The sequence below is a fragment of the Antennarius striatus genome, chromosome 9 (genome assembly GCF_040054535.1).
Source record: "Antennarius striatus isolate MH-2024 chromosome 9, ASM4005453v1, whole genome shotgun sequence".
Taxonomy (NCBI): Eukaryota; Metazoa; Chordata; class Actinopteri; order Lophiiformes; family Antennariidae; genus Antennarius; species Antennarius striatus.
Genome location: NC_090784.1, coordinates 11365792 through 11383005, shown reverse-complemented (window position 1 = coordinate 11383005; position 17214 = coordinate 11365792). Strand labels below are relative to the sequence as shown.

The window sequence follows — 17214 nt, the reverse complement described above, 5'->3', positions numbered from 1 at the left end:
TTGTATTTGAAGTCACTTGTTTTCTGAAGAAATTGCCAATCTTTCAAATAAAACCATTCAAATAAAACACTATTCAAGAAGAGCAGGTTTATTAAATTCCTTATTGGCCTATTAAATTTTACTAAACTGATTCACACTGAAACCACAATGACAGAATTCATAACGAAAAAAAGAGCTGCTCAGGATTTACAGACCAAAAGTTAGTATTTCTACTGAAACCACTAGACTGGCCTGAACATTGTAGGAGCACACACATTTGGGCTGTGGTGAACCAGCAAACCTTTAGAAGGAGGTTTCAGCCTTCAAAGATGTGATTTTTTTTTTTCTTCTGTGAGCTGGATCTGATCATGTCATAGTTGTATTATCAGAAAAGCCACAGAATCTGATTTTCTCCAGTCGGTGGTTGAGTCTGGAGCTGTTGCTGTATAAAGCCGGTCAGGGGTAATATAACTGATGGCGAGGCTATTACATTATGGCATGTTGTGTATGGAGTAAAATGAGTTTGTGTTGATGATGCTGGTACCATTACCTCTCCCGTCTAGCCTTGATGTCAATACTAGCAGAATATCTCATTGTTTTACACTCAATATTATGAATAAGTCGTACAGAAAGATTTTTTTCAGTGTAGTATTAATGTGAAGCGCTTCAGTTTCAGTGATGTCGGGCACGACGTTGATTTCATTTGATCCTTAAGTCTTCAGGTCTGTGGAGAAAACACAAAGCAACACATTAGTATAGGGGGGGGGGGGGTTAAAGTCTGGAAAAGGAAAAGGGAATCAATTCATGTGGAAAAAAACAGAACAACATGACGGATGAGAAACAAAAAAAGATCTTATCGTTTTTCTCTGCAAAATGAGAACCCACCCTGAATCCTTTTAGTGTTTTTCCCCTTTCATTTTACGTAGAGATTGCTGCTGACAGATATTATCAGGGCTTGCTGTATTGGTTTTGATACCACATTAAAAAAATGTTATCAGTTGTAATAGCTCCGCAGCAGTATGTTTATGTTGTTGATTTTCTGTCTAGGCGGTGTCTGCCTGTGTGTGTTGTGTGTGTGCTGTCTGACCAGGCAGAGAAATCACCACATATTCCCAAGTAATCTTTGCCGGTCCAGAATATTAACGATGAATTTTAATAAAGGGCAATGACCAAATCACCCTGGAAGACCTTAACACCATGTTCACACACATATACATGTGTGTGTGTGTGTGTGTGAATGTGTGTGTGTGTGTGCGCGCGCGCGTGTGTGTACATACGTGCACTCACACATATAAATAAATAAAAGAAGACTGAACCTGGATGAATACCACCCGGTGACAGGCCAGAGCACACACAACGACTGGCTGAGGAGAACCAGTAAGTGAAAAACCACTGGACCATTTTTAACTCACCATATTTTTGTGTGATTTATAGAGGGAAGAACTGTTAAAATTAATTCATGATGAGAGGATGACAATAGTGCAATATGCCTAAATCCTCTATATTCTCATTTAAAAAAACTCAGTCAAAATAGCATAACATACAGTATATCATAATTTAATTGTATAATAAACTTTTCATCTACATACACTAAGACAGCCTCAAAGGATCACAATCCAGCACCTTGTCCAGATGATGGCTGCAGTGCGCCTGATCAATACCGAACGGATTTAAAAACTATTTCTCCATCACACACTTCTAAAGGTTTCTCTGAGAGCCTGGATCTCTTCTGCTACTCAAAAACTACGCTCCATGTAAATCAGGATCACAGCAGTGAAATAACATTTAGAAATGTCAACATGTGCTTTTTCCAGGAAAACTGAAACGGTTAAGAGAAACAAATGCTGTTCAGGTTTTTAAGGTTGACATTAAAACACTTACAATATTCTAAACCGATCTCAAGCATATTAGATTGGAGGATGATAATCCAAGAGTTGATTTCTTAAAACCTTTACAAATAAAACCAAAACCAAAGAAGCATGAAAGCTAACCGGTAAGGTATTTTTTCTAATTGATTTGACTTTACAAATTGTGCTGTCCTATTGTGGTACTGATATTTACTTTACTGTACAGCTAATCAATACTTCTAAATATACCTGCAAAATGACTCCATAATAATACATGTACTGTCGATCACATACTGACATTGTCAGGATGCTTCACAATAATTTTGCTAACTGGCTAGTTAACTGGAAAATGGCAATGCTAACAATGACCTGGAGAGTCAGGGTTTATTGAATGAACAATACAGTATATTAGAGAGATGCAGCTAAACATTGAGCAACAAGCTAAACTATCTTTAAGTACCACATATTTTTTGCTAGCTTATTTGACTGCTATGACAACGGCAAACAGCGCACTTAGCTGATGATGAGTCACTGTTGCTGTGGATGACGAGGAGCAACCCTGACCTGGATCAACATCTACCCGACAGATGATCAGGTGACCGGATGGACTGATTGACACTGAAGCTATTGCTGAGCAGGAGGAAGATAGAATGCTCCCTGAATAATGTACACCACAGGTCAGGCCAGAAGAATGAAACAGGATGAAATTATGACAGAAACCGTGGGTCACAATGTCAGGCTAATCTCCAACCGGAAAGCACTTCACTCAGAAACCATGAATATGATTATTGGGAAAAACAGATGCTCTTTCTCTCCCTGTCCTTCCATTTCACTCCCTCCCTCTCTCTCTCCCTCCCACTCCCCTCCTCTAACTCCCTCCTCACTGATTAGGAGGCAGTGTCTTGGCTCGGCACCTAAATCCAAACTAAACTGAAACATAAAAAGTTCTGGTAAATAAAGAACTATGGACACGTCCAAAGAGTATGAGATGAGTCATTTGATGAATTGCGATACCACTCAGGGTTGTTTGAGAACAGCATAATGAACAACGGTGTTTCAAAATCCTGTCCAAGGTAACGGTTGAGGCTGTCAGAGAAAAACAGCAAACCTCACAGAGAAAAACACACAAAGAGCTTTTCTATACATGAAAACACAGAAACTAGCTCCATAAAATGAAAGTCAGATTTTTTTGTCTTCCTGTAACAGACTTCATGCAGGAGTAGTATCAACAGTATTCTACCTTAGAGGGTTCTATGTGCATAATGACAGTTACTGATGACACCTCTTGGTTTGAGCCAACAAGCATTAACACTAAAGTTACTTGGATGTCAATGGTATAAAAAAAATCACATTTAATATAAATTAAATATTTTATATTTGTTCCTGTGTAAAAAAAGTGTCAGTTTGGAATATAGAAAGCATTACAATAATTTTTATCTATGTAAACACACAATGTAACATGGAATGATGCAATCTGTTCTGGTGAACACTGCACTACCTGCTGGACACCAACAGTGTTCTTTCCCTTTTTCAAGATAAAACAAGCAATTACAAGCAATCAATGCTACCTCAGGAAACAGTCTGTTCTAGGATTAGTAAATGAGCAGTACTGTGTGACAGTGATCAGATAAACGTCGCCCCCTTCTGGTAGTTTCTCTTCAGTGCGAGACAAAAGTCTGACAGCTCTTCCAACAGGTAAATTTATTATTCCCCAAGTGAGACACTTATAAAACACTCTGGGAACTAAAAAAATCCATTTACCTGGAAGAAACAGGGCGGGAATTTCATCATAAACATAAAAATGGTCATTGAAGTATATTTTCTCTGTAAGAGATTTATTCTGTCATGCATTTCTTTTTAGCAACTACAGCATGCAAACTGTAGACAGCTTTTATAGCTGAGGTCAGCTATCAGAATTCCCAACACAGTGTCGCTTAAACACAGGGGACGTAATTGAATGGACGTGTGTTCGTCCACTCGTTCGTTTTTCCACCAAATATCTCCGTAACCGTTGCAGATAGAAAGATGAAACAAAAATGAAGATGAAGATGAAACAAAAAGCACATTAATCCCGCAGCAAAGGGGATGAAAATGAGATGATGACCTTGAAAAAGTAGGTCAAGGTCAAATTTCAACTTTTGTACACTCATATATGGTACATTTGACAATAAAGTGGACTATGACTATGACAGGGTACCGGATAAGATAGAAAGACGAGGGAGAAGGCCAGTGTAGCACTAGCTTTGATCTTTGACCTATGCAAGTAAGTCAGGGTAAAATTTAGAATTCAGGGGTGTTGCGGGATGCCTTGGTTCTGTGTGTGTGTGTGTTTATAGACAGTGTCTGTACATGTTTCTACTTACGGTGTCCACAGCTGGGGGAAGGCGTCGATCTCCTCCTGCGTGTACTCGCTAAGTTTCCTGGGTATTTCTCTGGGCTGACGTAGCTCCTCTGTCAGGTTTTCTCGGATAGCGTCTGGCAGCTCCTAGCAGAAGAAACGGAGCAGACATTGGAAATCAAAAATGTAGGCAGGACAAGACATTCAGGAAAAATACGATAAACCAAGAGGGGAATGATAATTGAAAAGAGGTGAGATGATGAAGCAGGCAAGAGTAAAAAAATGTTCCTCTTACACCACTAAAGTAGTTCAGATATTTGGCTCAAAGACTCTCCTGGTCAGACAGCCATTATCATTAATGCTCATTACAGGTGGATGTGAGCCACAGGATTTATGTAAAAACTAGCATATAGTTCCAACTTAAAGACAAACATAGCGATGAAAACACATCAAACTCTCAAAATCATTTTGCTCAGAACTGGAGACGGGGACTGCAAACATTTGCTGAACCCAGGAAGCCCATCTGTTTGTAATCAGGGATGCACACTGCTCATTACCAAGGCTGCTGCTTGATATCAAGTTAGAGCCAAACTGAAAGTCAGGTGACTTCATCGTTAATTTTTTTTTAAATTTTTTTAATGTACATCAGTGGAGTGGAGTTACATCCAGTTATTATGCTGGAAAGTGTAGAAGGTCAATGAAGAGCCTTTGAAGCACTTCTTAGTTTCACTTCATTTCAGAAGCTTTGATGTGTTTTATGGTTTAATACCATTTAAAACTATAACAACTTAATGCCGGCTAAAGTGCTGACAGTGCTCTGCATTGACTGTAATACCAAGTTTGCTATTAGGAATCAAGAGGAAACAGAATCTCCAAAGAAATAAAAGAAAATACAGCATTATTGTTGTTGGCAGAGACCCTGCAGAACTGCCAAGGACAAACAGTGACCATTAGTGCTGCTGTTAAAATGCCCAATAATGACAACAGAAATTGAATGTTTATGCAGCAGTGAACATCAGGATGGTTGGTCTGAATGCAATTCATAAGGATCCCATATGGGCATGACTATGCATGAACATTTCAGTCCTCATTTGGATAAAGGTGCACTGGAAACCTTTTATCCAAGATCTAAACTAGAAACTAAAGAAAATAACAGACTAAAAGGAAATGAGCAAATTTTTTCTCCTACCTTATTTTACTGGCAGCTAGATCGCTTATTTAATACACCTTTTTGTACACAACATGAAAATATAAACAAATATTATTCAAATTTCACTGAGCTGCAATGTTGGCAAATCCTGTATTTGATACTCCAAAGCAAAGATTAATTAGGAAATTATATGTATATTTCACGTGCATCAAGATTTGTCATTTTGTCATGGTTCATTTCCAGAGAGATCCCATCGACTTAGATAATGTCATTCTTTTGTTTGTTTTCTAGTACAGACCTGCATTTGAAACCCCCAACATGTGCAGTTGGCAGTTACTAGGTCTGGGACGTATCTTGGAGGTTGTGGTCATACACAATGCATGTTTGTACATGAAGGCACTACAACTACAGCTGCACAAGCAGGACTACTGAGTGCTGTCCAAATAAAACTTGCTTTGTACAAGCTGGGATGATTAAGGTGTAAAAATGTTGGTCTGAAGACTCATCCGCTTGTAGAGATGAGGAGAAATCTGACTTACGTCTTCTGAAAAAATGTGTAATCGCTGCATCATAGTGCGGCGGAGCAGATTCCTGGGAAGCATGCCGTACACTGCTAACTTTACAATCTGGAAAGAAGGAGAATGTAAGGGTTAACATTTAGAAAAAAAAAAGGTCTAAACTAAAGCAAGATTACATACCGGTACTTGTTTTAATTTATTTTCGAATTTGTATTTCAACACAAGGCTGGTTGCAGAAATGTGGGTTTGACTTGGAAAGACTAACAGGGCTGAGACGTTGGACAGACATACTGGAGAGAGAATTTGGACAGACATTGCTAACAAATTGTTCATCTGTCAACTCTCTCTCTCGCTCTGCTCGTCAACCCTGCAAGCGTCATTTTAACTAAAGCACCATCAGGACACACGTCTGTGGCCACCAGCTGTACTGAAGCCTGTACAAAGCACAGCAAATGACAGTCTTGGGTTGCAAAGTACAGTTCTGAAACTTGTACGGGTTTCAGCTTCATGACAACAGCAGTTGACAGTGTTTCATGAGTGCACAAATAATACACTAAAAAATCCACAAAGCCTAAACATATAGTGCTCATATTAAATGGTTCTCAATATTCTTGGTCCTTTCAAATCCTGACCTAAGAGGTTACTTTTCAGGTCAAACACCGCATTGTCCTCTCATTTGTATGAAAACACTTAATGCAAAATGATTAACAAGGATTATACTGAGAAAAAAGGTTGGATAAACAATCACAAGAAACAAGTCTCCGTAAGAAATTATCTTTCTGTCATATGTAAGTATGTTTTATGTGTTTAGAACTATTCTTCAAAATTAAAAAAATTTTCATTCTTCTTTCTTTGTACAACAGAAGTCCGGTAATGTGTAGGACACATCAAGACTTGAAATGACATTCACGACAGAGAGAGCTCCACCATCACAAGCACACATCCGCTGCTGATTATTCCCTGGTCTCTGCATCTCACATTAACCTTCATAGGGGATAAATTCCAAATTAGGAAACATCTTCTCTGTGAAAAACATGGAACATAGAATAACCTCCAAGAATGTGGGCTAAATATTGTTAGAACCCATGGTGGCAGTGGATTATTTTAAATTTTAGAATTCCCTTTTAGTAGTAATAATTTTTAAAAAACAACAACATTCGACCGAAGACACTTACAGCTTTAGGATCTTTGTGGTGCAGCTGGGCAGCTGTGACTTGTTTGAATCCACCCGGATAACTTCAAGAAAAAAAAGAGATCAAAACTTATTGTGCATAAAAAAACTCTTCTACCAACAACTATCAGATGATATTTAAGCCAAGTGTTTTTATAAATAACTTTGAATTCAGTTTTCAGCTATTCAATATAATTACAAAGAAAAAAATAATAGACATTTATTCAAAACATTTTTGATGACAGAAATTAAAAGCACTTTTTTTTCTGAGCTAAAGAGACATAAAATCTCTTAAATAACACTACCAAACAGTTAAAGGACATAGGAGTGTCTAATGCAGGCCTCAGTGTGTCCATAGTGCTGTATTACATACGACCATTTAGATTTAGCAACCATCCTTATACATTCCAAACAGTATGTCACAAATCTGGAAGCCCAGAACAAAAATGTAACACATTTCTAAAGGACTACAAAGCTTTATTGATTGCAGGTACACTAGTGGGTCATTCCTTCTCATAAAATGTGACAAGAGGCCACTAAACCATAAAGAGAAGAAAAAGAGACTGGTAATATATCAGTGGCATGTGCTTACCCTGTATGTGATGAGTAGACTTTCTGCTCCCATTTGTTTCCTGAGAAAGCTATGTGTTTGCTGTTTATTACAACCACATGGTCACCACAGTCACCTGATAAGAGGAATGAGATGTTTATTTTCAGACTACAGCGCAATGATAAAGCTGATCACAAGGAACACAGACAAGTACAGACACCACTGTTCCGCCTATGATAACATCAAAAAAATATAGCATTCTATTTGGTAGACCAATTATGAATAAAAAAAGAAAATGTAGGAAAGAATTGTAGGCAATTTAACCTAAATTTGTAAGAAAGAAATTAAACCATTCATAAACCTACCAACCTACTACCATCTTGTGGGCATTTTCTGCGGTACAACAACAGCAACATGAAACAAAGCCGAAGATGTTGTTTAATAATTAAAGAAAAAGAACATTAATAGTATATTTTAATCATAAAATTACTCATGACTCTGCGTTCATGGTAAGTTCTCAAGCAGAACTGACTCACTCAATGCATGGTATATAGGTTTGTGTTTCCCCTGTAATCTAACAGAACACATGGCCGCGATCTTCCCAGGGGGCTGCATCCTGGCATCAATCAGGAACCAGGAACGAGCAAATGTCGCCCATTGCTGAAAGGAGAACGAGAGAAGCTTTGGGTCAAATAAACTTAATGAAATGTCATCAGAAGAAGGACATGAACAACTTCATTAACTCCTAATTCTTTTTTTCCACACAAACATTTGAAACTGGCACACACACACACACACACACACACACACACACACACACACACACACACACACACACACACAAAGGCCTAAAGACATGCAATTGTGGAGAAATGTGAAATGCATGAACTCAAACTGCCACACTTTCATGGTCCTGCTCATGTTCTTTGGATAACAACAACGTAATCATTGGTGTTAATTGCAACATCTTTTCCTCCATCATCCACAACACTGGAACTTCAGGGAACATTTGTATTCCCTTCCTTTGTAGCTCATATTGTTCCTCACAAAAATGTTTGTTAACTCACAAAAGCCAAATTACGAGATAATCACGTTCACATAAAATCCAAAAGAAATTCACTCAAAATGGAACTCACATTTCAAAACCAAAAAATAGTGAGAAAATAAGCAAAATATGTGTTAATTAAACTGCCCACTGACTGAACACAAGCAATTGACTCAACACAGAACACAGGACACCTTTGACACACCACAAGTTCGTAGAAGTGTCTAAGTCATTCATACCTCTGAAATAGTTAAAATCAATTCTGATTCTTGAACAAGAATCAAAAGAGTAAATGTACTCTATTAATCCCTCTCGGGAAAAAAAATATTATTTTTCCTTGCTCAAGGGCACCCCAACAGTCCTCGGGAAGTGAGCTGACACCTCCCACTGCCAGCTGCCACTGGACTCAACTACTGCCGCTCATACACTCGCACTCTCACTTAACTTCAAATGCTTGACAACACAGAAAAGAGGCACAAATACAAAATAATTTAGATATTATTCATTGTAAATTTGAAAAATTTGTGTTATGGCGCTACGTGATCATTTAAAAAGGATATAAAACATGGTAATAGCGGTTAACAAGCTTTTAACAAGGTTTCTATCTTCTGCAGGAAATCGACTTGTTACTTCTGTTTAAATTGTCACCTTTGTGTTCGCGCTAGCTCTAGATACCTTCGTTAGCAAAATGGATACATACCGTCATCATTCGTGAAAACAAATGGGACACTAACATATAATAACAACATTGTTTCAAGCACGTATATGGTTACCTGGGCAGATCTGGAGAAACTCGACATTTCGATGTCAAAAACAATTACACATCCTCAAAACGTTCGACCCTCGGCGTGGGTCACGGATTTTTTTTGATGATTTATCTCGGGTAAAACAAGATGTGAAATTTTATTGTTCCTATATTAAGTGTTTAGGAACAATAAAATATCAGATCTTCTCACATCACGTTGCAAGACTTGCTGTAATTCTCTACATATATTTCACTGAATGATAGTAGATTTTAAAGAAAATAAAAATCTTACCATAAATGTACGTGCAAATATAAAATTTTTGGTTTGAGTTGTAGTTTCTACCCGGTGCTATTTTGACTTCGCACCACACCGGACATCCTGCAGTTTCCGTTTTATGCCAGAAAGAGAGCGGGGAAATTTGACAGTCTAGTTCCGACTGGTTTTATACTCTAGACGGGTAGTTTGTTCATCAGAACATTATCCATCTGCATCTACCGTCCCAGAATGAGAACTTTAGAGGAGGTTCAGGCCACCCTGGAGATAGCCAAACTGAAGGAGGAAGATCTACAGAAGACAATTCACTGTCTGTCCTTTGGGGAAAGTGTTTCATCTGCGGATTACTGCTTGATGGAATTGGACGACGTGCTGTGCAAACACATTGAAGCTGGGCAAAGGTAAAGAAATAACTTTGCATTGTGCATATTTTGCATTGTAGTTGTACGTATTGTCCCTTTTAAGTGTTATTTAATCCGTAGAGTAAATGTTTAGTCCGTTTTCTTCTTTTCCTTTCGGCTTTTCCCTTCAGGGGTCGCCACAGCGAATCAATTGCCTCCATCCAACCCTGTCTTCTGCATCCTCTTCTCTCACAACAACTACCTTCATGTCCTCTTTCACTACATCCATAAACCTCCTCTTTGGTCTTCCTCTAGGCCTCCTGCCTGGCAGTTCAAAATTTAGCATCCTTCTACCAATATATTCACTATCTCTCCTCTGGACATGTCCAAACCATCTCAGTCTGGCCTCTCTGACTTTATCTCCAAAACCTCTAACATGCTGTCCCTCTGATGTACTCATTCCTGATCCTATCCTTCCTGGTCACTTCCAGAGAGAACCTCAGCATCTTCATCTCTGCTACCTCTCGCTCTGTCTCCTGTCTTTTCCTCAGTGACACTGTCTCTAGACCAAACAACATGGCTGGTCTCACCACAGTTTTGTACACCTTTCCTTTCATTTTAGCTGAAACTCTTCTATCATACATCACACCTGACACTTTCCTCCACCCGTTCCATCCTGCCTGTACACGCTTCTTCCTCTCTTTTCCACACTCTCCATTGCTCTGGACTGTTGACCCTAAGTACTTAAAATCCTCCACCTTCTTGATCTCTTCTCCCTGTAACCTCACTCTTCCACTTGGGTCCCTCTTATTCACACACATGTAATCTGTCTTACTGCGGCTAACCTTCATTCCTTTCCAGGACAAACCTCCACCTCTCTAGTTTCTCCTCCACCTGTTCCCTGCTCTCACTGCAGATCACAATTCATCTGCAAACATCATAGTCCATGGAGATTCCTGTCTAACCTCGTCTGTCAGCCTGTCCATCACCATAGCGAACAAGAAGGGGCTCAGAGCTGATCCCTGATGCAGTCCCACCTCCACCTTGAACTCCTCTGTCACACCTACAGCACACCTCACCACTGTCTTACAGTCCTCATACATGTCCTGCACCGTTCTAACATACTTCTCTGCCACTCCAGACTTCTTCATACAATACCACAGTTCCTCTCTGGGCACCCTGTCATAAGCTTTCTCCAGATCTAGAAAAACACAATGCAGCTCCCTCTGGCCTTCTCTGTACTTCTCTATCAACATCCTCAAAGCAAATACTGCATCTGTAGTACTCTTTTTTTGACATGAAACCATACTGCTGCTCACAAATGCTCACTTCTACCCTTAGTGTATCTTCCACTACTCTCTCCCATAACTTCATTGTATGGCTCATCAGCTTTATTCCTCTGTAGTTGCCACAACTCTGCACATGTCCCTTGTTCTTAAAAATGGGCACCAGCACACTACTCCTCCATTCCTCAGTCATCTTCTCACTATCAAGATCCTGTTGAACAACCCAGTCAGAATCCCTACTGCCACCTCTCCTAGACACTTCCAAACCTCTACAGGTATATCATCAGGACCGACTGCCTTTCCACTCTTCATCCTCTTCAGTGCCCTCCTCACTTCCTCCTGACTAATCTTTGCTACTTCCTGGTCCACAACAGTCACCTCTTCTAGTCTTTGTTCTCTCTCATTTTCCACGTTCATCAACTCTTCAAAGTACTCTGTCCATCTTCCCATCTCACTACTGGCACCTGTCAATAGACTTCCGTCCCTATCCTTAATCACCCTAACCTGCTGCACGTCCTTCCCATCTCTGTCTCTGTCTTGCCAACCTGTATAGATCAGTCTCTCCCTCCTTACTGTCCCACCTAGCATACAAGTCATCATAAGCTTCTTGTTTGGCCTTTGCTACCTCTACCTTCACCTTACGCTGCATCTCCCTGTACTCCTGTCTACTCTCCTCAGTCCTCTCAGTGTCCCAGTTCCTCTTAGCTAACCTCTTTCTCTGTTTACACTCCTGTACCTCCTCATTCCACCACCAAGTCTCCTTATCTACTTTCCTTCCAGATGACACACCAAGTACTCTCCTACCTGTCTCCCTGATCACATTAGCTGTAGTTGTCCAGTCATCTGGAAGCACCTCCTGACCACCCAGAGCCTGTCTTAACTCCTTCCTAAAAGTCATGCAACACTCTTCCTTTTTTAGTTTCCACCATTTCGTCTTCTGCTCTGCCTTTGTCCTCTTTATCTTCCTCACCACCAGAGTCATCCTACACACCTATGCTGTTTGGCTACACTCTCACCTACCACTACTTTGCAGTCACTGATCTCCTTCAGATTACACCATCTACACAAGATGTAGTCTACCTGTGTGCTCCTACCTCCACCCTTATAGGTCACCCTATGTTCCTGCCTCTTCTGTAAGAAAGTATTCACTATAGCCATTTCCATCCTTTTTGCAAAGTCAACTACCATCTGTCCTGCGTTCCTCTCCTGGATACCAAACCTGCCCATCACCTCCTCATCACCTCTGTTACCTGCATGTTACCAACATGTCCATTGAAGTCTGCACCAATGACAACTCTCTCACTTCTAGGCATTCTCTGCATCACTTCATCAAAGTCCAACCAGAATTTCTCCTTCTCCTCTAGCTCAGTGGTGCAGTGGTTAGCGCTGTCGCCTCACAACACGGCTGTCGCCTGTCGCCTCATAACACGGCGGACCCGGGTTCGAGTCCCGCTCTGTGCGGAGTTCGCATGCTCTCCCCGTGTCTGCGTGGGTTCTCTCCGGGTTCTCCGGCTTCCTCCCACCTCCAAAAGCATGCACTTCAGGTTGATTGGCCGGTCCCAAATTGCCCGCAGGAGTGAGTGTGTGTGTGAGTGGTTGTATGTCTTTTTGTGTGGCTCCGAGGTGCACTGGCGTCGTGCCCGGAGTGTCCCCTGCCTCACGCCCTATGCCACTGGGATAGGCTCCAGCTCTCCGTGACCCGCTGCGGCGGATGTAGCGGTGTTAATATGAAAATGAGTGACTAACCTTCTATTTCTAGCTTCAGACTTATCATTCTATCTGACACTCTTTTTACCTCCAGGACATTCCTAACAAACTCCTCCTTCAAGATAACTCCTGCTCCATTTTTCTTCCCATCTATACCATGATAGAACAACTTGAACCCTGCTCCTAAACTTCTAACCTTGCTACCTTTCCACCTGGTCCCCCGGACACACAGTATGTCTACCTTCCTCCTCTGCATCATGTCAACCAACTCTCTACCTTTTCCTGTCATAGTTCCAACATTCAACGTCCCTATTCTCAGTCCTATACTCTTGGCGCTCTTCTTCCCTTTCTTCGCGTGAACGCACTTTCCTCTTCTCCTTCTTCGACCTACAGTAATCCAATTTCCACTGGCACCCTGTAGGTCAACAGCGCTGATGGCGGTCGTTGTTAACCCAGGCCTCGACTGATCCGGTATGAAAGTCATAGGTTTGATTCGAATCCTTGGTTTGGCAAAAGTTTTACGCTGGATGCCCTTCCTGACACAACCCTCTGTATTTATCCGGGCTTGGGACCGGCACAATAAGACACTGACTTGTGCCCTCTTGCGGCTACAAATGTTTAGTCTGTTTTAATGTCAAAAATTTTGCAACAAGTCTATTACAATTCTCCCAAAGCCCAAAATGACATATTCAAAATACTTTATCTAACAGTAGCACTGTTTGAAAATGTTACATGAATGATAATTTATTTAAAATAAACCAAGGATAAATAAAAATCCAACGTAAAGTGAGCCCTTTTAATCAAATGTCTCAACAAGTTACATTTTATAAAATGGTTCTCAGTTTTGTGTGTATGTACCTGCTTAGTTTGATAAATCAATTAATATGACTAATCATGCTAACCAATTTCGTATGTTTTCTCTTTTTAATGTGTTTGAATATAGATAAAATTTATGAACCACTTAATGTAAATGTCTAACAGTATTTTCTGCTAATAAATTTTTTTGTCTTTTTCTCTTTTCCAGTCTAGTGATTCGAGGGGACAAGGACGAGCATGCGGTCCTCTGCAGTGGTGACAAAACGTTTGATCTGAAAATAGCCGACACGTCCAACCTGCTGCTGTTTGTACCTGGATGCAGAACACCAGAACAACTGAACAACAGCCAGGACATATCTCATGTGGTGCATGCACAGGTATGGAAATGGTACACATAAATACACATTTACCTACCTGCTGGGTACGAATATGTTACAGCTGATAACATTTATGCCACACATACTATAACTGTATCCTGCCTCTGTTGTAGATTTGGGGATTTTGCAACAGCTACTGGGAACTGAGGAAACAACGCCCTAAACTGAAGAAACTCAAGAAGCTCTTAATGGAAAATCCTTATGAAGGACCTGCTATAGGAGGGCAGGAGGAAAATATGGAAAACAGGGTATAAATATACTCAGTGTTGTGATTAATCATGATATCCTGTCAGACTGTATACAACTTCAAGATATTAATGTTAATCCCTGACTCTTACACTCTATATATAGCACCTGTGTTATGAGTCCGCCACTATATTCAGGCATCTATAAGGGGGAAGAACAAAGCTTTACCAGTGACTAAAATAAATGGGATCATTTACATCTGTTAACTGGTTTAAATCTTATGACTAGTTTCAAATGTTCCCAGTACACAATGCAGGATCTGTTGGAGCGGGTCCAGGCTAGTGAAAAGGAGATAAAGAATCACTTGGAGACCATCCATGCCTGTCAGATAGACGGTAAATAATGACATTGTTTGAGTAATAAATATTTGTACATCTGTGCATATGCACATATATTTACAAGATAAAAATGAGAAAGTATTTACATTGTAGGTTGAAATCCCTTACAACGTATTGGCAGACAGTTGCCATTGAAAGGTCATGTTTTTCCATCTCTAACCTCTCTATTCTTGACTATTCACAGAATATGTCTTTGTGTTTCCAGGCCATTGGCGTGTGCTGGACTTTGATTATGAGATGAAGCTGCTTGGTCACGTGACCCAGTTGGTGGATTCTGAGTCATGGTCCTTCAGCAGGGTTCCCCTTCAAACCAGTTTAGATGAGTTATCCCCGCTGGAACCAAAGTAAGCTTGTATCACAACCTTTAAGCTAACACAACAAGATAAACAAAACATTAACAGTTTAAAGTAGTTCGTTGTTTTAGCAATATTGATGCTTAACATTAGACTCTACTATGATCACAAAAGTCTTATTAAAAACACATTAGCAAACAGTTACCACTCACTCTTCTGTTTTTCTCAGGGAAATGATTGAACATTGTTTGAACTGCTATGGGAAACGTTACACAGAAAATGGTAAGGAAAAAGAATCTATAAAGATTCAAAGCCAAAAATTGCTGGAAGATCCTACATAGCACTACAATATTTCAATCATTATTTTTCTCCATAGACGTAGTTTTTTATGCACTGCATGAGGATAAAGTGTGCCGGGCGATGGCACTGCTGCTGCTGCAGAATGCTGTTAAATTCAACCTGAGGGAGTTTCAGGAAGTCTGGCAGCAGAGCGTCCCAGAAGGAATGAACACAAGACTGGAGCAGCTAAAGGTTATCCCCTCTCTTATACAGAGGCTTCCTACACTTGTTTTTTTCTACTCTTTGATGTGATAACACTACAGAATATGCCTTTTGGGTACAGGTAGTCAAATGATACCTTTTAGATATGAGAGGAAACATTTGCCTAATAAATAACATATGAATAAAATCAAGTAATTGCTTCGTTGTACACACCTTGAAAACAGCTTTTGGAGATGATTACTCTAGCTGATTTGTGGCAGATACTGTTTTCTTAAATTTTCAAGAAATACTAAAATCTACATAATCTGGATTTATTAGTCTTTGAACTCAATCTGTTTTCAGAGTAGCCTTGAATAGTCATGGTCGAATAAGAGTTCCCCAGAGAAACTTACCTACATGTGCTGACAATGTTTTTACTCTTCCAGAGTGTTGCCCTGCTGGACCGCACCTCCCAGCCACAGACTATCTGCCTGCTCAGGGTCGAGGATCTCCCAGAGGACACGCTAGAACGCTTCAACCATCTCTTCACTCTCAGAGAGAAATGGACAGAAGATGACATCACACCATACATACAGTAAATGCCATACTTTTCAGAAATTTCCATAATTGAAATGAAATCCAAGTGCATTATTCTGTCTTGTTGAATTTTTATGGTTATAATCACCATTGAAACTGTGTTACACTTGTCCTTGTTGCGTTCATTCAGAGACCTGTGTGGAGAGAAACAGACCGCTGGAGCCCTTCTGACCAAACATGCTCGATCTTCAATGCAAAATGGGATAAAGGTTTTTAACTCCAGAAGGCCGGTGGCTCCATGAACGTTGTTGTCTGTCAGTTGATAACATTGACTTTTAATTCATGTGATGATGTATATTGTTCATGAATACCTGTCTGTCATGATAACGCATTCAATAGGTTTCAGTAACTCATAGTTTGTGATTTTGATAACTACTTAGTTTCATCATTTTAACTAAATATTACTTTTGTCATTGCTTTGATTGTAAAAAAAGTTCACATGTTAATATCAAAATAAAATTTGTCATTATATAGTCACATGTGTTGTCATTAAGTAACCAGAGTTGAAGAAATAGCACATTTTTCATCCCCCAATAAAACAAATGTAGTAGTATAACATGAGTATATTAACAAAGCAGTAAAATCTGATCATACTACCTTTAAATATGAAAAAAACACTGTAAATGTAAGTTTATTAAAAAGTAAGGGTCTGAAATTCAACATTTCAAATTCTATACAGTAAATTGATGCCTTAGAAACTTACATAGATGTGTAACTATGGTTTTAAAATTTTTATTTGTCTTAAAGCTCATATAAATTGTTACAGAGGTAATTAAAATAAAAATGCCCCATTTTAAGATAAGTTAATCTTTATTTCCAACATGTCTATGCAACTGAGTGTTGAACACAATGTGTTTTTCCTGTCTTACTGAAATGAAGGTTTTAATGAATGCCAGCTTAAAATTGCACAGCTTTGATTCAACACACTTACAGAACCATCTGTGTTTCCAACATGACTTTGTCTGGCTGACTCATCCTGACATCGCCCATCTGGAGCGTATAATTACTGGTGTCAGTTCACAGGGTAAAGAGATTCCAGATGAACGTGTGTCTATTGTAACTGATGAGTTGGTCTACATGGTGCCAACAAGATTATAATTTTTTCACTTCCTCTTT

The 17214-nt window shown here is 39.7% G+C and overlaps 2 protein-coding genes across 2 annotated transcripts; one reads left to right on the top strand and one right to left on the bottom strand.

Moving 5' to 3' along the window:
- Positions 1–87: 87 nt before the first annotated feature.
- Positions 88–9482, bottom strand: mrpl13 (mitochondrial ribosomal protein L13). Its single transcript, XM_068324152.1, has 7 exons — positions 9372–9482; positions 8090–8213; positions 7596–7689; positions 7008–7068; positions 5854–5940; positions 4190–4311; positions 88–703 (listed from the first exon to the last, which is right to left on the bottom strand). The coding sequence occupies exons 1-7, from the start codon at positions 9396–9398 to the stop codon at positions 679–681; spliced, it is 540 nt and encodes a 179-aa protein (XP_068180253.1). The 5' UTR covers positions 9399–9482; the 3' UTR covers positions 88–678.
- Positions 9483–9749: 267 nt separating this feature from the next.
- On the top strand, positions 9750–16508 carry dscc1 (DNA replication and sister chromatid cohesion 1). Its single transcript, XM_068324331.1, has 9 exons — positions 9750–10018; positions 13976–14144; positions 14258–14392; positions 14635–14725; positions 14934–15072; positions 15251–15303; positions 15398–15552; positions 15948–16096; positions 16229–16508. The coding sequence occupies exons 1-9, from the start codon at positions 9849–9851 to the stop codon at positions 16338–16340; spliced, it is 1173 nt and encodes a 390-aa protein (XP_068180432.1). The 5' UTR covers positions 9750–9848; the 3' UTR covers positions 16341–16508.
- Positions 16509–17214: the final 706 nt, after the last annotated feature.